The following is a 25,523-nucleotide window of genomic DNA, read 5'->3' as shown; positions in this document are numbered from 1 at the left end:
TTATTTATTTATTTATTTTTAAAGATTTTATTTATTTATTCATGAGAGAGAGAGAGAGGCAGAGGGAGAAGCAGGCCCCTCACGGAGCAGGGAGCCTGATGCGGGACTCGATCCCAGGACACCAGGATCATGACCTGAGCCAAAGGCAGATGCTTAACCGACTGAGCCACCCAGGTACCTGGAAATATTTTAAATGATTAATTAAATTACTGTAATGGTTATAGAACCCTTTGTATTCTTGCATCAGTTTTTGGAATTTATATTTGTATGGGGCACATGTTTGTGTGCCTTCTCAGATTTCCTCCACTTCCTCCTTTCTCTCTCTTGGTCAGCACCCCACTCACACCAAGTCACCCCTATGCTTCCAGACACAGGTGAAATGCCCCGCTGTGTGGAATGAAGGCTGGCTTCCAAGGGGCTGCCCCTGACCCAATAATTCAGTAGAGGAGAATTTGACCAATGGGGTGTGGCAGACAAAAGGGAGCCTGGCATATGAATTCCCTTCTCCTTTGGCCTTTCTCTGTGCTGTTCTGCCGCCTTCTTTCAGCACTCCTGCAGAAATTCCCTGGGACAAGCACACATACCTGCAGAGAGATTTGCTATGCTTGCTCATACCTTGGTGTGAAGTTGTGCCCAATACACTGAAGTATCACACCACACTGCTGCACGTCTTTCTTGCCTCACCTCCCTTTTTCCCTCAACCTAACCAATATAGGCTTATAACTCCCAAATTAAGTGTCGGTGCTTTAATGCTTGCCTCAGGCTCTGCTTTCTGAGGATACCCCGGCTATGGACAGTTGGTATCAGATGGAAAAAACCCTTGGAATGAAATTTTGAAGTTCAATTGCTCACCTCTCTAAAATAATAGGAACCTATTGCTGGTGCTAAGCAGTTTGAGAGTAACTCCTGGCATGCAGTGGCTTTGGAGTTTTTTTAAGCTTTTAACTGGTAAATTTGGGTGAAGGGCAGATGGAGAGCAAGGCAATGGAAGATGAAGTGGGTGAGATATACGGGAGCTATGTTAATTGCAAGGATTGCAAATAACTGCAATTGCGGAGCACAATGGCTCTTCTGACAGCCGTGGAGACCTTACCAAAGAAGGGCGATAGGCTCAGAGCAATCTAATTCCAATTTAAGGTACACTCTGAATGCTAGCAGACTTCCATGGCAACTTTAAAAGAGACCCCTGGTGCGCCTGGCTGGCTCAGTCAGAAGAGCATGTGACTCTCGATCTTGGGGTCGAGTTCGAGCCCCACACTGGGTGTAGAGATTACTTAAATAAATAAAACTTTTAAAAAATGGAGATCCTTATCTCCTGCAGCCACAGACTGAGCTGAGAATTAGGTTCAGGGTCTGATTATTTGCAGGTCTTTGTAGAGCTTCAAAGGAGAATAGTTGTGCAACTTTGGTACTCTTCTATGGCAAAGTTGTGGCCCTTATAGCAAGAGTGTGGGACCATGAGATCTGGGATAGGAACACATGGGTGAGAAAACCAACTTGAAACCCCAAGTTCTTCTGAGTTCTCCTTAACTGGCAGAAGCAGCCCTTTCCCCCTTGCCAAAGTGGACTAGCTCCTCCTTGCTTGGAGACAGAAAAATTATTTCTCTCGACACAGGTGCTTCCCAAGATGACATTTATTCTCCTCTTCACACTCCCCACTGTCTGCAGGCTAGTAATCAGAATTAGAGCTCAAAATAATGTGTGTCAGGGCGCCTGGGTGGCTCAGTCATTAAGCGTCTGCCTTCGGCTCAGGTCATTATCCCAGGGTCCTGGGATCGAGCCCCGCATCGGGCTCCCTGCTCCGCGGGAAGCCTGCTTCTCCCTCTCCTACTCCCCCTGCTTGTGTTCCCTCTCTCGCCGTGTCTCTCTCTGTCAAATAAATAAATAAAATCTTTAAAAAATAATAATAATTTGTGTCAATTAGGGCCCAATCAGAAGACAGAAGCTATACCAGCTATTTTAATAGAGAGAATTGAATATAAATAATTGTTAAGCAGGTATTGGATAACTGGAGAGACAGAAAGGGAACAATAAGGTATTATGAAGGTGGTGATTTGTGGGAAGATGCTACCGCCCCAATGGCTGGAGATCAAAGGGAAGAGGTTAGAATTATTAAAACGTACAACCTTAGGGAAGGGAACTCTTGGACCTAAAGGTCCAAGCTCTGTGGAAGGTGCAGTACTCTGTGGCTGGTGGTGTTTCTGAGCTCAGAAAAGGGGCCGATGGGATTGGGATCCAGATCTCTGGGGGGAAGGTGCTGGTTGAGTGGTGCTGGGACCTTGGGAGGGGGGATGAAGTATGCTAAGGTTGTTTGAATGAATGTTGGCAAAACTGCAAACTGCTACTGGAATGAACGGCTGTTGCCAGGGTAACACTAAGATTAGGATTAGGAATATAAAAGACAAGAATAGGAGGCAAAAACAACGAATAGTAAGCAAACAGGAAGGAGCAAGTCCCTTCTTCCTCCAGCCTCCTAGTCTAGCGCCCCCTATTGACAGATCCTAACAGAGAATCAGCTGGCAAAGCAGAAAGGGGTTTGCAGGATCACAGTTCTAGCAGAGCATAGAAGGTGTGTTTGAAGCTGAGAGGCATTAGCTTCCCAGCTGACATTCAGGAGAGAGGGAGTGCGGGAGCTTACAGATATGTACTGTCAGAATCCAAAGCCAAGTGGATCTTGTTAGTCCAAAAGAATATAGAGTTGAGTACATAGAGTTGAATTCATTGCTGGCGGGGGGGGGGGGGGGGGAGGGGGCTACTCACTGTGATGCAGCATTTAATGTTTTGGCAAGAACACCCAGAGCTGATCCTAACAGTTTGCTGGAATGGCTCTTTGAAGCCTGACTTGGTGGTGGTCTACAGAATATGAAATGGAGATGCCAGAACATTCTTTCCATAGTGTTGAAGAAGAGGGCAGATAGCTCAGGAAGTAGGAATGCTAGATAGATGTATTGTGTATGGTCTGAGTACCCACTATCTGACTATGTTCTCTGGAGGGCACAGAGAACACTCCTTTCACTAACACAGCACAAGATGTACTAGTGAGGAGAAACAGGCATCGTTGCAAAGCTTGGTAGTAGAAGTTCTCCATAAGCTGGGTTGAAGGTGGGGGATGCTACCATTGACATGGGCTCCCTAATATCACTGGGCAAGATGGAATCCCTAGAATGGCAGAGGCCAGGTTGGAAGCACTTAACAATCAGAAACAAAGTGGTCATAATTACTGCAATGAGCAGTCAGGCTATGTAAGGTCCCTTTGACCCTGGGATTTATAGTGGTGGCTAATACAGTAAAGCATTTTGAGAGGCAAGAGAGATGGATGATCAATCAGCATGCTATTCAATATATAGGTAGTTAGATACAATCAAGAGCTTATGGGTTGAGGCGTGCAAGAGCCACCACAATGGAAAATCAGACCCTTCATCCATTTCCCAGATCTCAGTATGCATTCATTAAATGGGAGGGACCCTACAATCCTACTTCATGGAGTAAACTTTCTTTCTTCAATCCTTTACCAAAGAGACCTAGAACCATTCATCAGAATAACCATGCACCGGTAAAGGACATACTCAGACTTTACTCTTTTTAAAAACTTATTTATTTATTTCTTTATTTATTTATTTGAGACAGAGAGCAGGCACGTGCATGTGTGATGGGGGTAGGGGAGGAGGAACAGAGGGGGAGGGAGAGAATCTCCAGCAGATTCCACACTGAGCACAGAGCCAGACGTAGATCCAGGGTGGGGCTCAGAAATCTATATTCTTGGGGTTTTTTGTGTGTGGTTTTTTTATTTTTTTATTTTTATTTTTTAAGATTTTATTTACTTATTTGGCAGAGGAGAGAGCACAAGCAGGGGGAGCAGCAGAAGGAGAGGGAGAAGCAGGCTCTCCGCTGAGCAGGGAGCCCAACGGGGGCTCGATCCCAGGACCCTGGGATCATGACCTGAGCCGAAGGCAGACGCTTAACAGACTGAGCCACCCAGGCACCCCATGGTGGTAAAATATTTAAAACACTACTTCCTGACCACGAAATCACTAATATGGCTGCTTTGTTTATATAACACACTACATGTCTCCCGGGTTGACCTTCAGAGCCTTTCCAGCTATCTCCTGTGAACCTCGATATGCTGCCAATTATATGTGGAAAGAAAGTAAAGACTTTCTCTGTTGAGCTCCCCACCACCACTTCACTCAAAAATGCATCGACTTTGGGGGACATAAGTATAATATTTTTCCTACATAGATATTGGTAGAAAAGCATTGTGTTGAAGGACACACATCCTATGAAGAAGTGTTCCATGTGGAAAACATTCCGTAGGGAATGTTAGTCTTATTCTTCCCAGAATAGTCCCACGAACGTTCGCACCTCTATGCCTCTGCTCACACTGCCTCTCTACATCCATCGTTTCCCAAGCAGGGAAAGTGTAACTTTCCTGTCTTCATTCATCCCTCTCTCTTGGCTCTCACAGTCCAGCTCAAATGCTGCCTCCTCTCTCTTTCCCTCCCTACCCCAGCAGGATTAGTTGCTCCTTCTCAGAGCCCTGCATGACTTCGAACATTCCTCTGTCAGAGCTCTTGTTTTTACGCTGCAACATTGTCAGATCCATCTGATACATCTCTGTGTATGTATCAGTCAGAATCTCTAGGTGGTGCTGCAGTAACAAATCATCCCTGAATCCCAGGGGCAGCACACAACAGAGGTTTGTTTCTAAATTACACAAAGTCTTCTGTGGGTGTGGCTCTGGGCAACCTTTCAGAGCAATTGTCCTCTGTGGGTTGGCTCGGTGTTCCAGAATACTTCCATCTTATGGTGATTCCATATCAAAACTGCTTTTGCAATTCCCTTGGCAGGGAACAAGGAGAATCACACATCAGTTCTTAAGTACTTCACACCACATTGTTAGTGCAAGCCACGCTGCCACGAGTAACTTCAAGAGGCAAGGAAAATACAGTTCTCCCATGTGCCCAGAAAAAGAGCAAAGTCAGAAATAGTGGAGCAGGGCGATTGGGTGGCTCAGTCAGTTAAGTGTCTGACACTTGGTTTCAGTTCAGGGTTGTGAGATCAATCCCCAGGACTGGCTCTGCACTCAGTGGGGAGTCTGCCTGAAGTTTCTCTCTCTCTCCCTTTGCCCATCCCCCTACTCACGCATGTGCTCTCTCTTTCAAATAAATAAATGAATCTTTTTTTTTTTTTTAAGAAAGAAATACTGGAGAGTAGCACTAGTATTTAACACAATAGGCCCTCAATAAATGTTCACAATGTTCCAGTGTTATGCCGAAGGAGGCAAGCAAACTACCGTTTACTGATCTCTTCAAATGGGTTAGACTTTCCTAAACATTTTATGTCACTATCTCAACTAATTGTCATCACAAGCCAATGAAAGACAGTAGTATTCCTTCTTTATGATATGAAATCAAAGCCTCGGAGAGTTTAAGTTACCGGCCAAGGTCACACAGCTAATAGGTGATACAGCGGAGATTCAAACCTACACTGACACGTCGTTATCACCCAAAGTCCATAGTTTACATTAGGGTTCATTCTTGGTGTTGTACCTTCTATGGGTTTTGATAAATGTAAATGACATGTATCTGCGTTTATGGTATCATACAGAAGAGTTTAACTGCCCTAAAAAGCCTCTGTGCTGCACTTTCTTCATCCCTCCCTCCTCTTTAACTCCTGGCAACCACTAATATTTTTACTGTTTCTGCAGTTTTGCCTTTTCCAAATATCATAGCATTGGAATCTTACAACCCCTTTCAGATTGGCTTCTTACACTTGGTAATATCCATTTAAGGTTCTTCTGTGTCTTTTCATGGTTTGATTGCTCATTTCTTTTTAATGCTGAATAATATTCCATCATCTGTATGTACCACAATTTATTTATCAGTTCACTTACTGAAGGATATCTTGGTTGTTTCCAGGTTTGGGCAGTTATAAATAAAACTGCTATGGGGGCACCTGGGTGACTCAGTTGGTTAAGTGTCTGCCTTCCGCTTGGGTCATGATCCCGGAGTCCGGGGATCAAGCCCCATGTCAGGCTCCCTGCTCAGTGGGGAGTCTGCTTCTCCCTCTGCCCCTCACCCTGCTTGTGCTCTCTCTCTCTCCCACTCTCCCTCTCTCAAATAAATAAATAAAATCTTTTAAAAAAAGAAAAGAAAGCTGCTATAGACATCTATGTGCAGATTTTTGTGTGTATATATTTTCAACTCTTTTGTGTAAATACTAAAGAGAGTGATTGTTGGATTGTCCGGTAAAAATATGATTAGTTTTTATTAGAAACTTCCAAAGTGGCTGTACCACTTTGCATTCCCACCAGCAGTGAATGAGAGTTCCTATTCCTCCACATTCTTGCCAGCATTTGGTGTTATCAGTGTTTTGGATTTTGGCCATTCTAATAGGTGCATAGTGATATCTCATTTTTGTTTACAATTCCACAATGATACATGATATTGAGCATCTTTTCATATGCTTATTTACTATATATATATATATATATATATATATGTGTATGTATATATCTTCTTTGGCAGAATATTTGTTCATGTCTTTTGCTCGTTTTTAAATCAGCTAAAACACTTTAGGAGGAATAAAAACCGAGAGAATGTATTACCAATAAACTCTCACTAAAAGAACTTTGATAAATTGTAGTTGTGGGAGAAAACCATCTCAGAAGGAAGTTCTGAAATGCAAGAAGGAATTATACAGTCATTGTCTTACACAAGATGATGGTATCTTCCTCCAGAAATGATGCACTTCTAGCAAGCAATTATGGTAAGAACAGGTCATCTCAATTTAGTCTGAGATACAGCTAAAAAAGAAAGATGGGTTTTGGTTTTAAAGGACCGGTCTACTTCAGTTAGTTCTTAAAGTATAATTCTTCAGGGTTCCCAGTGGAAAGCCTGGAAGTATTTACAGAAACCTCTCCTACTTCCTGGGCCCTGAACTCCAATTTTTGTTCCTCCATACCCATGAAACTGCCTAAAACTCTGCTTTACCCATGGTCCCCCAGCCACAGCTTTTCTCTCGGCTTCTCTGTTGCTCAGCTCCTCAACCTCTAGACCACTGCTTACTAATCGGTAAATGCCTCAAAGCAAAAAGCTATGCCAAATGTCAGGCCCACTTCTAAGCTTACCTTCTTTATAGTCTCTTAAGTCTTCATTGCCATGTCATCTAATTGTTTTAAATTGATTTTTGAAACTATGTAACCATCTTTCCTAATTGTTTAGCTCCAGGGCTGGTCTGTACAAGCTAGTCTGCCACAGCCTGAATCGGAAGTGTCGTTCTGGTCCTTGCAGAGGACAAAGGATAAATTGAATGGGAATATATACCTCTTGCATGTTTCAAATCTTTCATGGTGGCAGTCAACCAGGAATATAGTATTTGTCTTTGATTTTCTATCTTGACAGGGTCCAGATAGTTTCAAGGCCTTCCACTTGTCCCTTACTTCATGGGTCAGAGAACCAATATGAAGGCTCTCCCAGGCGCTAAGAATATTTATCCCACATATATGGTAAAGAACTGAAAAAATAATCAAAAGGTATACAAAAGACTCATGCCAAAGCTCCTTTTATCACTTGTCCTAAGCGATTTCCATTCCAGCCAGAATATCAAGGTGGCATGTGGATTTTCCAGGTGTTAGTGTCAGCTCACACCTCATATGAATCAATCTTTGAAAAGTCTGAGTATTTCCTGGGGCATCGTGATCGAGCCCTGTGTTCGGCTCTGTGCTGGGTGTAGAGTCTGCTTAAGATTCTCTCTCTCCCTCTCCCTCTGCCCCTACCCCCCACGCTCCTACCCGCTTGTGCTTGCACCCTGGGTTCTGGGATCGAGCCCCACATCGGGCTCCCTGCTCAGCAGGAAGCCTGCTTCTCCCTCTCCCACTCCCCCTGCTTGTGTTCCCTTTCTCACTGTGTCTCTCTCTGTCAAGTAAATAAATAAAATCTTTTAAAAAATTTTAAAATAAATATATTACCACCATTTATTAAATAACTAAATACAAAAACATAAATTTAAAAATATTTTGCAACCTAATAAGTTAGCTTGTTGATTACATTCAGGCATTTTACTGTGTGAGAGAGAATATAAGTCTACAAGGGCAGGGAATGTTGTCTGCTTTATTCACTGTTGGATCCTAGTCCCTAAAACAGAGCTGGACCAGATGGGAGCTCAATAAATATTTGCTGAATTGAATTAAGTTGACATTCAGTCTCTTCACAAATCGAGTTTCCTGTTTCCTGTCAGTTCTAGAACAGTCAGCACGGTGCTGTGCTGACCCATCTTCCTCTTCATTGGCTCGGCCCCAGCTCTCAGGGCTGGGTGGACACACAGTTGGGGGTCTGGGCCATGGCAGAGCATTAACCACCATGCTTAGGTTTGTGCTGGAAGGAAAACTTGTCTTCTTACACAGAAGGACTCGCATTCTCCAACCTGAGACTCTATGTCCGACTGCCCTGCCCCCTCCCCTGTGCCCAGACACAATAAGAGTGGTTGCTGCACACAAACAGCCGAGTGTGACCCGTACAAGCCGTGCAGATAATGCTTGGGGTAATGGCGCCCATCGATACGGAGCCTCAGCCTATGCCTGTAACTGCATCCCAGCATGCCGTGTAGACCCTGTGATCAGTAGATGAAGTAGTCAATGGCATAGTTGAATATTCTTATTGGATCTCTCCTCCAGTTCTATCTCAGTTTTAAAATATATTTTCAAGAACATACTTTCTGGATCTTTGAGAAATTTCCTCAAGCAGAAGAACCTTCAGTTATGGTACCGATGGTCATAAGCAGGCAGACTGGACGGCTGCAGCTCTACCCCTGGGAATACAGGATGATAGGACCCTCTAGAACCCAGTCTTCTGAATATAACTGCCGACCAGCTTTTCGGGCCCTTTTGTTGGGAGAGGAGGAAGAACTCTCCCTGGCCACAGTGCTCTGGGCTCCACCAAGAGGGTTTCTGCCTCCGTCCCTGAACTGGCAGTGGGATTGGTCTGCCAAATTCTTCTCACTGGCCAAGAAGAGACCTAGTTACAGATTTTTACACTATCCTCCTCCAAGGAAAATCCTTGAAAGTCATTTTAATTCTCCGGCCAGTCCTGGAAGGTTCATTCATTCATTCATTCATCCATTCATTCATCACCTACCATTTAACCTGCACCCTCCCTTCTTCCGCTACACTGCGGCGAGGAAACCATGCTCAGCCCCCACCCACGCTCCTGCAGCCCACATCCCCGCTAAGGCCTGCTGGATCACTTCTGCCTGTGGTTCGCCTAGCAACCCCACGACCTCCGTCACCAGGGAGACGGGAATGCGCAACCAGCACGGATGCAGACTCTCCCTCCAGACTCAGCATGTTTTCACACAGACGGTGCTCACTTCAAGAGTAGGAGAGGTGCCTGGGTGGCTCAGTCTGTTAAGTGTCGGACTCTTGGTTTCGGCTCAGGTCCTGATCCCATGGGTGGTGAAATCAAGCCCTGTGTCCGGCTCCATGCTCAGACGGAGTCTGCATGGATATTCTCTCCCCCTGCCCCTCCCCAGCTCACGCTCTCTCTCAAATAAATAAATAAATCTAAAAAAAAAAAAAAAGTAGGACAGAGGCCAGCAACAAACTGAATCAGAGTTGTTTATTTTTGTTTTATTGGAACATAGCCCAATCTGATATAAATATTAATTTATCAAATTCTTCTTCATTTCATAAATAAATATTAAGTTAACAGACATTTTACAGAATGTTGCGTTAAATAAGGTTAAAGTACATATTTATTTTTGCCTGGAGCAAACTGGAGGAAAATACTTCAAAGATCGGGTATCTGAAATATGTCTCAAACACTTTATTTTTATGCCTTCTGCTTGTGTGAGGTGGTAAAGTAGTAGGATGCCTGAAATATCTACTTTGCCTCTGAAGTTTAAGTCTACGGATCATTAAGGCCCCACTGCTGGTTGGCCCTCATTCTTATTGCAAAAGAAAACATTCTTCTTCTCCTCCAAAATCTTTCACTACAATAAGTCAGTTTTGTCTCAACTTTCTGTTGTCCACTCGGTGTTTATGGCACCAAGAAACACTTGCAGGTGATCTAGGAACTTTTCTACTCTCCATCTTTCTCCTCCACACCTTTTCTGTGAAAAGAACAGACAAGAGGTATTGTAGGAAACCTGTCAGTTCTTGTCAAAACAGGCACAGCCAGACAAATATACTTAAGTTTCCACCAAATGTCTTTAACTTACTTTTTGGAGGTCTATGTGTTGTTTTATGAAAGACAAGTTTTGGAATAGTTTATCCACAGCCTCCCCTTGTGCAGTTCGGTTCTTCAGTATGTCTACACCCTGAAAGACTTCTTCAATGCACAACTGGTGCTAAGTGAGGAAAATTTTTAAAAATATAAATAATCAAAACAAGCTATCGGGGCGCCTGGGTGGCTCAGTCGTTAAGCGTCTGCCTTCGGCTCAGGTCATGATCCCAGGGTCCTGGGATCGAGCCCCGCATCGGGCTCCCTGCTCCGCGGGAAGCCTGCTTCTCCCTCTCCCACTCCCCCTGCTTGTGTTCCCTCTCTCTCACTGTGTCTCTCTCTGTCAAATAAATAAATAAAATCTTTAAAAAAAAATTAAAAAAAAAAAAACAAGCTATCAAAATTTGGTCCAAAAATTTAGACTTTGTTTTGTGGAGTTTACACAAGTTCCTTTCTCCCAAGAGTATTTCGCTTATTTCTTTTCCAGGTGGGAAACCACCTCATACTGACCTATAATTTCTTCCTTTTTTTTTTTTTTGTAAGATTTTATTTATTTATTTGAGAGAGAGAGAGAGCACAAGCGGGGTGGGAGTTGAGGGAAAGGGCCAAGCAGACTCCCCCCTGAGCAGGGAGCCGGATGTGGGGCTCGATCCCAGGACCCTGAGATCATGTCCCGAACCGAAGGCAGACGCTTAACCTACTGAGTCACCCAGGCGCCCTGAGCTATAATTTCTATAAGTAAATGACATTTATATAATTACTGAGGAGTTTGACAAATGATATAAATTAAATGCTTAATGAAAAATAAAGTGTTTAAGAAGTATAATGCAACTATATTACTGATTTACCTCACATCAGAGTTTCCTCTGACAGTTCTAGCTGGTAATTTTATTCTATTTAGACTAATGATATCACATCTTTAACATTTTAATATGACCATGACATACTTCAAAGGTATACAATTCTATTAGAGTTAAAATCATTTAAGAAATGACTATTAACATAGGACTTCACTGTATATTTTAATGTCTACTGACCATAATTCTAATATATAACCCTAAGTTGCTAGTACTTTCAGAAAGACTTTAAAGTGAGAAAAGCCAAAGATAGAGGTGAATGGAGACTAGGAGGCACCTCTCACCCAATATGGAATTTTTCTGGAAAGAACACTTGATATGAGGCTCTTTGAGATGGAGAATTGACAACATCAAAAAAGGGCCTGATCCACTTGCTTAATGGATTCTACTTAATATTGTAGAGTCATTCCTAACACCATTCCTAATATTCATAAGCACATACATTCACATCCGCATACATAAAAACAAAATAGATGAAATTAAATCATTCCAATGTTAACTAATGCTTTGTAGCTTAAAATACGAAACTGATTCATGCAATTGTTTTGTCAAATCATAATTTAACTTACATTTTTATGTTCAGGAGTAGGAATCATCAGGTTCTGAAAAGGAAAGGAAATACATTCATTTTTAACATATCATAAGATTCATAACTTTTAATATAATGCTTTCTAGTAACATGGTTACCCATTATATATTACTAACACTCATAATTTCATTATTAATAACAGATCTTTAAAAATCAACCACTGCCAATGATTACCCATGCTTTTTAAGTAGGAATCAAGAAGAAAATTACCCCATCGCCTATCAGCAGAGTTCGATGAGCGGAGAGCAGTGTCAAAGTCTCTGCAACCAGTCTATTCATGGTACTTTCTACAGCAGTAACAGAAACATAGGCAGCCCCAACAGCTAGCAAACTCAAATGCAGAAGCATTCTCATAGCTGTCAAGTGCTCAGTGTTTGCCTTGGGCAAAGAAAGTGCATACTACAAGATTGCATCCCCAACCAATTTATTCTCTATCTTTGAGGAAATGAATAATTTCTAACAATCAGATAGAGAATACCTAATAATGGCATTTCATAATACAAAATGTTTCCAATGCCTTGTATCTTAAAAAATAATTTTACTTTTATCTTTTAATAATTATAAAGATCCCTACGCCCCCCCCCCCTTTAAAAACATTTTGTATTACAAAGAAAATCTTTGGGTTGATTCATCATTGCCTCACATTTGCATTTCTTAAAACCAGAAGATTGAATTTCCTCTTAAAAGATGTGTGTAAAAAGGAGAAGTATAATGCACACCACTAAATTTTATACCAGGATGTATAAATATTGGGAAAGTCTTTTTCAGGTTGACAAAATTCTATCACCGTTGTTACTAGACTGATCTGTCTTAAAAGGAATTTAAAAATACTTATGGGAAGATGGTGATTAGAGCAGAGACCATCAAAACTCAGCAGGGTCAAGTTCACTGGCAACTATGTTAGGATCCTTTCTGTTGCCAGTGACCAAAACTCTAACCCCAACTGGTTGAAGCCAAACAGGGAATTAATTAGATCATACAACCAAATGGTCCAGGGTAGAGGCTCCTTTATATCTTGCTTGCCTTGGTGATTCTTCCTTGGCTCCGTTGTCAGGCAGCTCTCCCACTGTGGTCCCAAGATGACGTCAAATCTCCTGGATCTGTATGTATCCTGTTCCTGAATAGCAGGAGAAAGAAATTTGTGCTTTTCTGATAGCTCAATCAGAAGTCCTAGAAGTCAGCTTCCTTATGACAAAGGACCTCATGTTCACCCTTGAACTGTGGCGAGGGGTATGGGTTATACCGATTGGCTCTCCCTGTAGCTGGAAGCAGGCTTCACCCCACCCAAGTTGCTAGCTGGCTGTGCAAATCAATGGAATGTACAAGATGTGACACAACAGAGATGGTGGGACTAAGTAAACTGCAGCATTGAATGACCTATCTAAAGGTGGAAGATGCTTCTCAGATTCAGCTGATTGTTGCCGTGTGACACCCTTGGACTTCTGTTGCTAGATCATCCCAATTTTTAAAGAATTCAAAAGCCTGATTATTATGTATAACCTCCTGATTTTTAAATGCTGGCAATTCATATTAAAAAAAAAAACACAACGATATAGGGAACCATTGTGCAGCCTCTGATTTGCAGTGTAACTGTAGGTCAAGTGGGAGGGCTAGTTATTAAAAAGCCCCTTCTATTCAAAATAATATTTCTCCTAAAAATATTTTATTACGGTAAAATACACATAACATAAAATTTAACATCTCAACCATTTTTAAGTGTGCAGTTCGGTGGTATTAAGTACACTCACAATGTTGTACAGTCCATCTTGCAAAACTGAAACTCTATGTCCATTAAACAACAGCTATTTCCCCTCTCCCCAGCCCCTGGCAATCATGCTTCTACTTTGTGTCTCTATGAATGTGACTATTCTAGGTAACTCATATAAGTGGAATCATATGGCATTTGTCTTTTTGTGACTGACTTATTTCACTTAAGATATCTTCAGGATTCATCCACATTGTAGCATTTGACAAAACTTCCTTTCCTTTTTAAGGCAGAGCAATATTCCATCATATGCATATACCACATTTTGCTTATTCATTCACCTGTCAGTGGACATTTGGGTTGCTTCCATCTTTTGGCTATTGTGAATAATGCTACTATGAACATGGGTGTGCATAATTATATTTCTTAAAAATGTTGTCATAATTCATTAACTTTTCCTCTGTGAGACTGATCTCCCAAACCTGACTTCAAACTCTCTCATAGCAAAGACTATAAAATAATGTATTTAAAAGACCTTTATTGGGATGCCTGAGTGGCTCAGTCGGTTAAGCGTCTGCCTTCAGCTCGTCATGATCCCAGGGTCCTGGGATTGAGTCCCACATCGGGCTCCTTGCTCAGCAAGGAGCCTGCTTCTCCCTCTGCCTGCCTCTGTCTCTCTCTCTCTGATAAATAAATAAAATCTTAAAAAAATATATATATTTAAAAAAATTTTTAAAGACCTTTATTAATGTAAAACTCCATACAAAAGTTTATTATTTTAATCTCCTGGGCAGAAGGAGAACTCCAAGTAATTTTTGTTGATATTGCACCCACACGGAAGTGGAGCATCATCCCCCTGAAGTGTGGGATACACAGTGACTTCATTTTAAAGAATACAGTGTGGGGCGCCTGGGTGGCTCAGTTGGTTAAGCGACTGCCTTCGGCTCAGGTCGTGATCCTGGAGTCCCTGGATCGAGTCCCGCATCGGGCTCCCTGCTCGGCAGGGAGTCTGCTTCTCCCTCTGACCCTCCCCCCTCTCATGTGCTTGCTCTCTCTCATTCTCTCTCTCTCAAATAAAAAAAAAAAAAATCTTAAAAAAAAAAAAAAGAATACAGTGTGGGGGGCAGCTGGGTGGCTCAGTCGGTTAAGTGTCTGCCTTCGGCTCAGGTCATGGTCCAGGGGTCCTGGGATCGAGCCCTGTGTCCAGCTCCCTACTCAGCGGGGATCTGCTTCTCCCTCTCCCTCTGCCTGCCGCTCCCCCTGCTCATGCTCTGTCTCTGTCTCTCTCTCTCAAATAAAAAAATACCATCTTTATTTCTTTATTTTTTTTAAGATTTTTATTTATTTATTTGACAGAGAGAGACACAGTGAGAGAGGGAACACAAGCAGGGGGAGTGGGAGAGGGAGAAGCGGGCTTCCTGCGGAGCAGGGTGCCCAATGCGGGGCTTCATCCCAGGACCTTGGGATCATGACCTGAGCCAAAGGCAGATGCTTAACCATTTGAGCCACCCAAGCGCCCCAATAAATACAATCTTTAAAAAAAATAAAGAATACAGTATGGGAAGGAGATTATAAGAAGAGGAACTTTGCAATGGAGAAACCTGGCAAACCTCAACCAGGAGACCAAGGTCAACATCAACAGTGATAAGTTAAGTTAATAGCAACTACTCTTAACATGATGTAATGAGAATGGCATTTTATCTCTGTGGTCTTCCTCCCCAAACCCGGTAACCTCCATCTAACCATGAGAAAAACATCATACATATCCAAATTGAGGGAGAAAATGCCCAGCCAACACTCCTTAAAACTGTCAAGGTCATCAAAAAGAAGCAGTGTCTGAGAAACTATCACAGCCCAGAGGAGTCCAAGCATGGTGACCAAATGTAATATGGTATCATGGGTGAAATCCAGGAACAGAAAAAGGACAATAGATAAAACTAAGGAAATTCCAAAAAAACAGTGGAGTCTAGTAATACTTGTGCCAATGTTGGTTCCTCCGTTGTGTCAAATGTACTATAGGAAACTGGGTGCAGGGTACACATGAACTCTCTATAACATTGTTGCAACTTCTGCAACTCTAAAACTATTTTAAAATAAAAGTCACCCAAGGGCTCTGGGTGACTCAGTCGGTTCGGCTCAGGTCATGATCTCAGGGTCCTCGGATCGAGTCCCGCATCAGGCTCTGTGCTCAGCGGGGAGTCTGCTTCTCCCTCTCCCTCTCTCTCTGGCTCCCCATCCCTGCTCGTGCTCTCTCTCTCACTCTCTCTCTCAAATAAATAAATAAAATCTTTAAAAGAAAACATTGCAAGTTGAGAAAAGCTAATGATTGCTTTTACTTTCATTATTAAAAAGACATTGCATCCTGTAAATGTCATGCATTCAGGACCTTTTCACTAGACTGTGAGCTACTTGAGTAGAAAGATTTTATTTAATTAACCTTTTTGTCCTCAAGGACTAGCCTATTATTGTAGGCACTCAATGTTTGTTGAAAAAAAAACTGAATGAATAAGCAGGTACGTGGCTGTGTTAGTTGAACAAATTAATGTGAATACTGTGGAAACTCAAGGAGTCTATTCCCTCAGGCTGGGAGCCTGAGGTAATAGAAAAAGCAGACTCCTAGAAAAAAAGATAAAGCAAAACGTTAAGACTCAGCTGTAGAGACTAAGTCAATGTGAACTACTATGGCATTTTTAAAAACCCACATTATTTTAGGAGAATAGAAAATTAGCAATCAGTACTTGGAATTTTTATGAATTACTAGTAATTATGTAAAAGGATTTCGAATAGTATTGAAAAGTTGTATTCGTGGGTAACATCCAAACTTTTGCCCAAAAACCTTTATCTCTATTAGCGGCTTCCAAATTGGCAACATATTTTTAAACATACTGATAGCTGTGGTTTTTACTAACTGTGTAGTCATTTAAGGTCAAATGACTTTTCTATGAACTGATTCTAATCAATCAACTGGGCATAATGCCACAAATTTTTTTGTGGTGACTAAATGTAAAATGATAGCATCTCTTTCTTTCTTTCTTTCTTTCTTTCTTTCTTTCTTTCTTTTTTTTTTTTTTGACCCTATTCTAACCTTGATGCTTTCAATCCCCAAGCATATCTTTAAAATAATTCTTTTTATTGAATAAATAACATTACAGAAAGAAAAACACAGAACTTCCTCCCTCGGCATAGCAACTGTCAGTTTTTTGATGACTTCTTCCGATCCTTACTAACACATAGATAGCTTCACAGAGTTGTAACCAATGAATACGTGCCACTTGTGTTTATCTTTTTTGCTTATAAATACCTCTCTTTCATGGATCTACTTATTGTTTTAAAGGTTACCTGCTATTAGATGAAATTGGTATCTACAGCTCACTTCACCATTTGGATTGTTTCTAGTCTTCCACAACTATAAACAATGCTACCAGAAAGTTCTTTGTATAATTTTTAAAAATATTTCCTTATGCCAAGGAACTTGTGTGACCATTTTTACAGCTCTTGTTACATTTTACCAGATCACCCCTCTGAAAATATTAAATGGACAAAAAATAAATCCCTTGCATTTTTAGTGTTTTACAACTTACAAAGCACTTTCACAAACATAGCTTTGTTTAATCCTGCTGTCAGCACTGCGGGATAGATTTTTTTCCTTGAAAGTTCTTTAGCACTGGGGTTTAATCATTTTGCTGATGTAATGAGCAAGAGGAACCCCCATGAAAGGTGGGATGCAAGAAGCCGAGGTAATCAACTAGATTGATAAATATGTTGGTAAGCCTAAATAAATAATGCTGGTTAAAAAATAACTTATTTAGGGGATTTCAAGACAATGAGGAACACAAATAGTAAACAATTATAATGTGGGAGATACAGTGATCAGAGTTGATGCATTTTATTTTTCTTGTGCTGTTTAGAAATTTCCTGATGATATTAAATTTAGGGCAACCCTTTCAGGTACCCTCCCTCTTCGGGAACTTTGTACTATCCCTCAATAAATTTTACTATCGCTCGATTAAAAAAAAAGATATTAACTTTAGATTTCAAAATAGGCATGTGAAAAATATAAGAGGAACCACTAAAAGAATAGGAATAGAACGTACAACTTCCAAGCCAGTAGAATAAAACAAGGGCCAAAAAAAAGCTCAATCAATCCAGAAACCAGGAAAGGAGAGAAAGAAGCAAAGAAAAAGCACAGAAAGAGATATGAGAAATACATCCAAATTTATCATGAATCACAGTAATAAAAACAGAGTAAACTCATCTATTGAAAGGCAGATACTGTAAAATTCTACCAAAAATCGTCTCTCTGCTATTTTCAAGAGATATACTTCACGTAAAATGACGCTAAAAGGTTGAAAATCAAGGGATAGAAAGATATACTGGACAAACAGTAATCAAAAGAAAGCTAATGTATCAATATCAATACCAGAAAAAGAATTTGTGTCAGAAAGTACTATACAGAAAAAGAGATTCACTAGTAAGTATAAAATAGTATCTCATAGTAGATTTATTTTTCATTTCATTAATTATGATATAAGCAAAATAAAACATTTTCCAGTAATAGCTTACTGAGAAATAGGAACTTGACTAGTTTGCTTTTTCAGTTCTTTTTATTCTAGGGATTAATCATTTTTATTGCAGTTCGTTTCTACCCCCTTCCTCGGGTTGTTCTCTTAGTCTTATAGTTTCCTATAAAACTGTTACAAAGTTGAATTTTTTTTGTCATGGAATCTGGCTACTTTGTCATGTCAATTTTTTCTTCAGTTTGCTGTTTTTTCCTGAAGTATTTTAAAGTAAATTACAGAAAAGCATGATGCTCCATCATTAACACTTCATATGTATCTCAAAAAGGAATCATTTTCTTACATAGTAAGATACTGTCGCATCAAATATAATGAAATTAACAATAACAATTTTTTAGCATGTAATTTGTGGACTACATTCAAATTTCCCTATGTATCCCCCAAATTCCCTTCACATCTCTATGTGCAAACAAAGATCCAAACCAGGACCATATGTTGCATCTTTTTTTAAAATAAAGTCTTTTATTTTATTTTATTTTATTTTATTTTATTTTATTTAAAGTTGGGCTCTGTGCTCAGCACAGTCGGCTTAATACTCTATCTCCCTCTCCCCCTGTTCTCCCCCTGCTCTCTCACTCTCTCTCTAAAATGAATAAATAAATCTTTTTTAAAAAGTCTTTTAGAATCTACAGCAGTCCTTGTTTTAATGACACTGATCTGAGAGCCTGGGCCAGTGTCTTATAACACATTCCACCTTCCAGATTTACCTTTTCCATCCTTGTGGTGCTATTTTTATTTTTATTTTTAAGATTTTATTTATTTGACAGAAAGGGACACAGCTAGAGAGGGAACACAAGCAGGGGGAGTGGGAGAGGGAGAAGCAGGCTTCCCGCCGAGCAGGGAGCCCGATGAGGGGCTCGATCCCAGGACCCTGGGATCACGACCTGAGCCCAAGGCAGACGCTTAACGACTGAGCCACCCAGGCGCCCCTCTTGGGTGTTATTAACCTAATCCCAATTCCTGTGAACTGGAGGCTAAGTGTAAAAGTGTGATTAGATTCAAGTTAATTTTTAAAAACCAAACACATAGGAAATAATATTGGGTACTTCCTGGTAAGGTGACAGTAGAAGAATATAGTCAATGGTATTGTAATAAGTTGTATGGTGACAGATGGTGGCTATACTTGCAGTAAGCATAGCATATAGTATAAATTTGTTGAATCACTATGTTATACACCTGAAACTGATGTAACATTGTGTGTCAGCTATATTTGAAAAAAAATCACAGCAGGAGACGTATAAAGTCTGGTTGTCTCAATCATTGTTAATTTCTTATGTTACTTTGGGTCATAAAATTCTCCTTTAAAAGTGGGGGTAATTACATTCTTGGGCTCTACTTTTATTGCTGCCAGAAAGATATAGATCTTCATCCACCTGAAACTTATCCAGTGGTAAGTTAAATAAGATACAGATTTGCTTTTTTCTTCCTATTGATATCCAAGTATCCAAGCAATGCAAATGTGTGGTGGTAGAAAAAAAATGGCCTTGGTGGTCAAACAACTGTTTACATTTGTCAAAAGTCATGAAACTGTACCCTGGAAAAGGGAGACTTTTACTGTATGTAAATAATGCTTAAATAAACTGACTTTAAAAATGGGCTCTAGGGGCACCTGGGTGGCTCAGTGGGTTAAGCATCTGCCTTTGGCTCAGGTCATGATCCCAGGGTCCTGGGATAGAGTCCCTCATTGTGCTCCCTGCTCAGCAGGGAGTCTGCTTCTCCCTCTTCCTCTGCCCCTCCCCCTGCTCATGCTCTCTCTCTCTCTCAAATAAATTAATAAAATCTTTAAAAAATTTTAAAAATGGGTTCTAATCTTTTCTTATTTTTAAGATTACATTGTTCGTTACATAAAGCATTACTGTATATTTTCAACCTGTTGTGTTCCATTAGTAACTTAAAATATGTATTATGATAACTGATGCTTTCATGTTTCTTCCTTGGTACAGCAAGAGAGTACTCACTGGCTTTCCCCACTTGCATCCTTTGACATGAATATTTTAGCTTATGTATTAAGTTCTGTAAATGATTGGGGATTATGTGATTGGAGGCCATTTCCTACATTTTTCTGGATCAATAATCCAAAGTTTTTGTTTTGATTTTAATGTCTTCCACTATTGTTTTGTAATTTCTGTCATTTTTCCTGTAGGTCTTGCATGTGATAGCCCTCCATAAGTTGGGTTCCAAAAAGCAATATTCAATCATTGTTTCTCTTATTTTACTTAACATTTTTTATCATACAAACATTAAATTTTTTTAAACATACAAAAAGCGGTACATACTTAATATATACAACTTGATGGCTTTGGAGGTAAGTATGCACCACCAGTGACACCATCACTATAGTCAGTGCCATTGGTATATCCATTATTTCCTAAAGTTTGCACCCTCCTTCTTTTTAACTTATTTTTGTTTATGTGATAAGAACACTTATCACCAGATCTACCCTTTCAGCAAATTTTTAAGTACACAATATAGTATTGTTACACAATATAGTATTGTTAACTATAGGCATTATGGTACAGGATGTCTCTCATTGTTCATCTTGCATAACCGAATCTCTTATTTTAAAGGTGTCTGTTCTTATGGTGGTACTCAGAGGAATGGATTTCTTTCACGTCGTATTTGCGTAACATTTTATAGTTTTGTAACAGCATTTGGCTTTTGGTCTACAGCAGTTCCCCAACTTTTGATCTTAGACACCTACACTCTTAAAAATTACTGCGAACCCCAAAGAGCTTTGATGTGAGTTATAACTATCAATATTTACTCAATTGGGAAATTAAAATTGAGATTTTTTTTTTAGCACAAGAAATATACAAGCACACATTCTATCAGCCATCATTGCGATGGCGTCACCATACGTCATGTGCGTACATTACAGAGCGAAAGAGAATGAAAAACGGAGGGACGTCTTTATATTCTTAGAAAATAGTTTTGACATTAGCCGACATCGCACTCCCTTTCATCCCAGGCATCCCAGGATCACACTTTGATAACCACTGTTTGTCACAAGCGTTTGCCGTCCTCAGAGTTAGGGCTTAAGGCTGCCCCGCACCCAGCAAGGAGGCGAACTGCCGGACCACCAGCAAAAGACCCGGCGGGCTTGACCGGCTCCCGGAAGCCAGAGCTGCGCGCGCACCGCGAGCCTCCGACTTCCCGGCGTGCCCCTGGCCTGCGGCGTAAATGCACGCTGGCGCTAGCGACCCACGTGACCCGCGGGGAGGCCGCGGCGGGAATCTGTGAGTGCACCCTGTTTGCGGGGTCCTTGGGTCTGCGATTCGTGTCTACCGCGGGCGGCCCCGGCCCGGCCCCCACCCCCGCTCTCGCTCGTCAGGCGGGAAGGAAGCCGGTGTGGGAGGAAGAGTTCCAGCCAGAGCCTTCGCTCCTGCCTGGAGCCTCCCAATTCGGAGACTCGCGGGTCCTCACGGCCGGTGCTCGCCCTGCTCCGGCGTCACAGCTAAGTCTCGGTGGGACGCGGCTTTAGGCTCCAGGTGTTGAGAAAAGAAACATTTGCAAACATGTCCCGGATCGAAAAGATGAGCATTTTGGGCGTGCGGAGTTTTGGAATAGAGGACAAAGATAAGCAAATTATCACTTTTTTCAGCCCCCTCACAATTTTGGTTGGACCCAATGGGGCGGGGAAGACGGTAAGTCCTCAGGAGCCCCCTTCAGTTTACGGGCCGCCGCATCTTGCGAACTGGAGAATGAAATATCTGGGGAGCGCAGAATAATAAGGACGAGAGGGGAGGCGTTCCTGTGGCTCAGCTTTCGGGGCCCCAGGAAGTGCGTGGGCGTCCGGTGGGGCCCCGGCCCCTGGGCGTGGCCTGGTGTCGCCTGCAAGCCCCAGCGACCTTAGGAGGCGACCAGTCCCAGCCTCGTCAAGGTATCCAGGCTTGTTGGGTGCACAAGGTTTACTTGAGAATCCCGCGCGCTCACTCAGCGAGCTTACATTCTTGTACGAAGCCTTTTAGTCTGCACTGTTGTTTTTTTAAACACTCTCCTTGCTCCCAAAACATAGCATTCACTTCCTGGCAGTTGTCCCATTATAGGAATTACTTAAAAAGTTATATGATAAACATAGGACCTTCTGAGAAGAGTTTAGGACTCTTACCTAGTCATAATAGAAAATTGGAGCACAGCTTATTTACTGTGACTTTTTAAGGCCCAGGGAATGTTTAGAAATTTGAGTTGGACCCTGGAGTGGCATGCAGTTACGGGAAGAGGATAGCCAAGAGACTGTCTACTCTTTTTTTTTTTTCTTTTTTTTAAGATTTTATTTATTTGACAGAGAGAGAACAAGTAGGCAGGGAGAGGGAGAAGCAGGCTCCCCGCTGAGCAGGGAGCCCGATGTGGGGCTGGATCCCAGGACCCTGGGATCATGACCTGAGCCGAAGGCAGCGGCTTAACCGACTGAGCCACCCAGGTGCCCAAGAGACTGTCTGCCCTTTAAGGGTGGCTTGAGAGAAAGCAGGGCGTTGTCTGTGTAACAGAGAAGACTAAACGAAGCAAAAAGGATACAGAAAGAGAGGTTTCGAGTTGAGCATTGAATGCCACACTCTTGTCTACTTGTGCTTATGTGAAAAAGTTACTTATTGAATGCCTGTTGTGTACCTAGAATTGTATGAAGTGCTCTACTGGAAGGGAGACTGGCATAGTGTTTATGAACATTAGCTGTCCAAATACATATAATTTGCTTCACCTTTTATTAGCTGTGCGACTGGGCAAGAGTGAGCCAAATGCATTGTGCTTTAGTTTTCTCATAAAATGGAGATAAAGTTTTCTACAACCTAAGATTAATGTGAAAATTAAGTGGTTAATGTATGTAAAGGTGGGTGGTTAGTAATATGGGCACATAGTAAGTCCTGTGTAACTATTAGCCATTTTTTAAAATTTAACTTTAAAAAGTTTTGGCTTTATTGGGGTGTGATTTCATATATAAAATTGTAGGATATTTAAAGAATATATCGGGGTAATTAATTTTATTTTCATTTTTTTAAAAGATTTTATTTATTTGACAGGACACAGCAAGAGAGGGAACACAAGCAGCGGGAGTGGGAGAGGGAGAAGCAGGCTTCCCGCTGAGCAGGGAGCCCGATGCCTATGTGGGACTCAATCCCAGGACCCTGAGATCATGACCTGAGCCGAAGGCAGATGCTTAACCATTTGAGCCATGCAAGCACCCCTTTATCGGGGTAATTTAATGTACTGTACATTGTGAGAGGATCCCTCCTATCTAGTTAATTAACACATCTATCACCTCTTTTTTTTTGTAAGAATATTTTTAGTTTTACCCTCAGCAAATTTCATTTATACAAAAACGGTGTTATCAACTATGGTAACCGTATTTTACATTAGCCATTGTTATTATTAAATTAGTTTGAAAGGTTCTAATTGGAAATAGAGGACTTTTTTAAATAATAATTTTTTATATTAGTATACCTTTTTAATTAAGTTTTTCCATATTACAGGTTTTAGAATATCAAATTTTATCTTACATCTTTTATAGTTTCTGTAACAAGTTAACATTTTATGATAAACTTCTCTGGTTCTCTTATTACTAAATAATACAATTTTTTATTTTTTTTAGACCATCATTGAATGTCTAAAATATATTTGTACTGGAGATTTTCCTCCTGGAACCAAAGGAAATACATTTGTTCATGATCCCAAGGTAATGGTGCTAGTGAACTTAAGTTGTTTTTTTTAAGATTTTATTTGTTTATTTGAGGGAGAGAGAATGAGCAGTGGGGAAGGGCAGAGGGAGAGAGAGAAGCAGACTCCCTGCCGAGCAGGAATCCCAATGTGGGGCTCAATCCCAGCGCCTGGAGATCGTGACGTGAGTCGAAGGCAGACGCTTAACCAACTGAGCCACCCAGGCGCCCTGAACTTAAGTATTTTCAAAATAAAATTTTTATAATTATAAAAATGATAAGGCTTATTGTAGAAAACCTGGCAGTGGAAAAGTATAAAGAGATAGGAAAGTCCACACAGTCTTAGCACCCAGTGACAACCACTGTTGACATTTTCATGTATTTTATTCTCCTGTACATATGGTCTTACATAGCTAAAGTCATACCCTAGTTTTGCATTCTCATGTTTTTTTCCCACTTAACGTTACCATAAGGTCCCCTGTCATTAAAGAATACATTAAATTCTTAATCTAGGTTTTTGGCATATGGGTGCTTCTTTTATTCTTTATACTTTTTGTATGTCTGAAATATTTCCTACTTAAAACGTGTAACCTATTATGAACATTTTTAATAGTTGCATAATTTTCTTACATTTAGATTGCTTTTAGTTTTTCGTTAAAATGTGCCATAATTTAAGTCTTTGTGTACAAATCTTGGAATTACAATGTTTATACCATTACTGAGTGTAAAGGACATAGATTTTCTATACTACGTATTTTGGCTTACAGGTTTTTCTTGTTTTATATATATAGTGGTTTCATGTGCTTCTCTCAGTTACCCACCAGTCCTCCTTAATAGTTTGTTGTATATTTCTCAGGCTTTTTTCTGTTTATAAAAACATACTTGTGTGTGGATATAAATACACTCAAATGTAAATATTTCAAAACACCGGTAACATTTTATACTATTGTGTGAATCAAATTTTTAGTGACATGCTACACATATGTTAATATATATACGCACACTTTTTTTTTTTTTTTTTTTAAAGATTTTATTTATTTGACAGAGAGACAGCAAGAGAGGGAACACAAGAGGGAGAGGGAGAAGCAGGCTTCCCGCGGAACAGGGAGCCCGATGCGGGCTCGATCCCAGAACCCTGGGATCATGACCTGAGCTGAAGGCAGACGCTTAACAACTGAGCCACCCAGGCGCCCTATACGCACACTTTTATTTCACTGGTTTTAATTACTAAAATTACTAATCCACTGAGTTTATATTGTATAGTTTATTCAGTTGACCCCCTATTGGTGGTCATTTAAGGTGTTCCCACTTTTATATGACTAAAGGTAACTGTAATTGTGAAAATATTTATAAACTTTTCTTTTAGAGATAGTAAAATCATTTAGTACATTGAGCCCTCTGTGCAATGACAATTTCACGCCTTCTGTTTCCTTAAACCTGCAATCTGCTCTGTTCAGTTGATGATCTTGCCTTGTAATTTATTGAAAAATTAGGAATCGGATAAAAAGTACCTCATTTTCCAATCTTCAAATCTTCCAAACTACCCTTCGTTTGTACCGGTACTGTTTTTTTCTTTTGTATTAAGGGTAAATTGTTTTCTGTTTTATCCAAAGGCAACCAACTGTTCTTGGAGGCTAGAACCAATCAGTCCCTTTTGTCAATGCAAGCGTTTTGCTTTGCAGTTACCTTCTTCTGTTTTAGCAGTTTCTCCCTCTTCATGAGATCATTTATATCAGCATGCTCTGGTAGCTCTAGTCTACAAACAAACAAACTCTCCCTTTACTCCAGATCACCTTCTGGCTACTACCTGCGTTCAGGCTTATAGCTCAGTTCACAAGAGTTGTATGTACTCATCGTCTTCGTTTTATTGCTTCCCATTTTGTCCCCAGCCTGCTCTGTTCAGATTTTCTTTTTTCCCCCCTCACTAAAA

At 40.8% G+C, this 25,523-nt stretch overlaps 2 protein-coding genes across 6 annotated transcripts in view; one reads left to right on the top strand and one right to left on the bottom strand.

The window, feature by feature from the left end:
• The window catches only part of RAD50 (RAD50 double strand break repair protein), a 130,487-nt gene that overhangs the window by 26,347 nt on the left and 78,617 nt on the right, over nt 1-25,523 (top strand). For 2 of the 5 annotated variants that reach the window (XM_078067527.1, XM_078067524.1), the window contains exon 3: nt 23,530-23,613. In XM_078067527.1, coding sequence (XP_077923653.1) covers nt 23,530-23,613 — 84 coding nt within the window. Of the gene's footprint in view, nt 1-21,139; nt 21,590-22,951; nt 23,135-23,529; nt 23,614-25,523 lie in introns of those variants that run through there. The other 3 variants (XM_078067525.1, XM_078067528.1, XM_078067526.1) reach the window with 3 other exon arrangements.
• Nucleotides 10,009-12,017, bottom strand: IL5 (interleukin 5). Its single transcript, XM_036106430.2, has 4 exons — nt 11,874-12,017; nt 11,644-11,676; nt 10,216-10,344; nt 10,009-10,107 (listed from the first exon to the last, which is right to left on the bottom strand). The coding sequence occupies exons 1-4, from the start codon at nt 12,015-12,017 to the stop codon at nt 10,009-10,011; spliced, it is 405 nt and encodes a 134-aa protein (XP_035962323.1).

This window comes from Halichoerus grypus, chromosome 2 (assembly GCF_964656455.1).
Source record: "Halichoerus grypus chromosome 2, mHalGry1.hap1.1, whole genome shotgun sequence".
NCBI lineage: Eukaryota > Metazoa > Chordata > Mammalia > Carnivora > Phocidae > Halichoerus > Halichoerus grypus.
The sequence above is the reverse complement of the archived record's forward strand: the minus strand, read 5'-3'. Positions and strand labels throughout refer to the sequence as shown.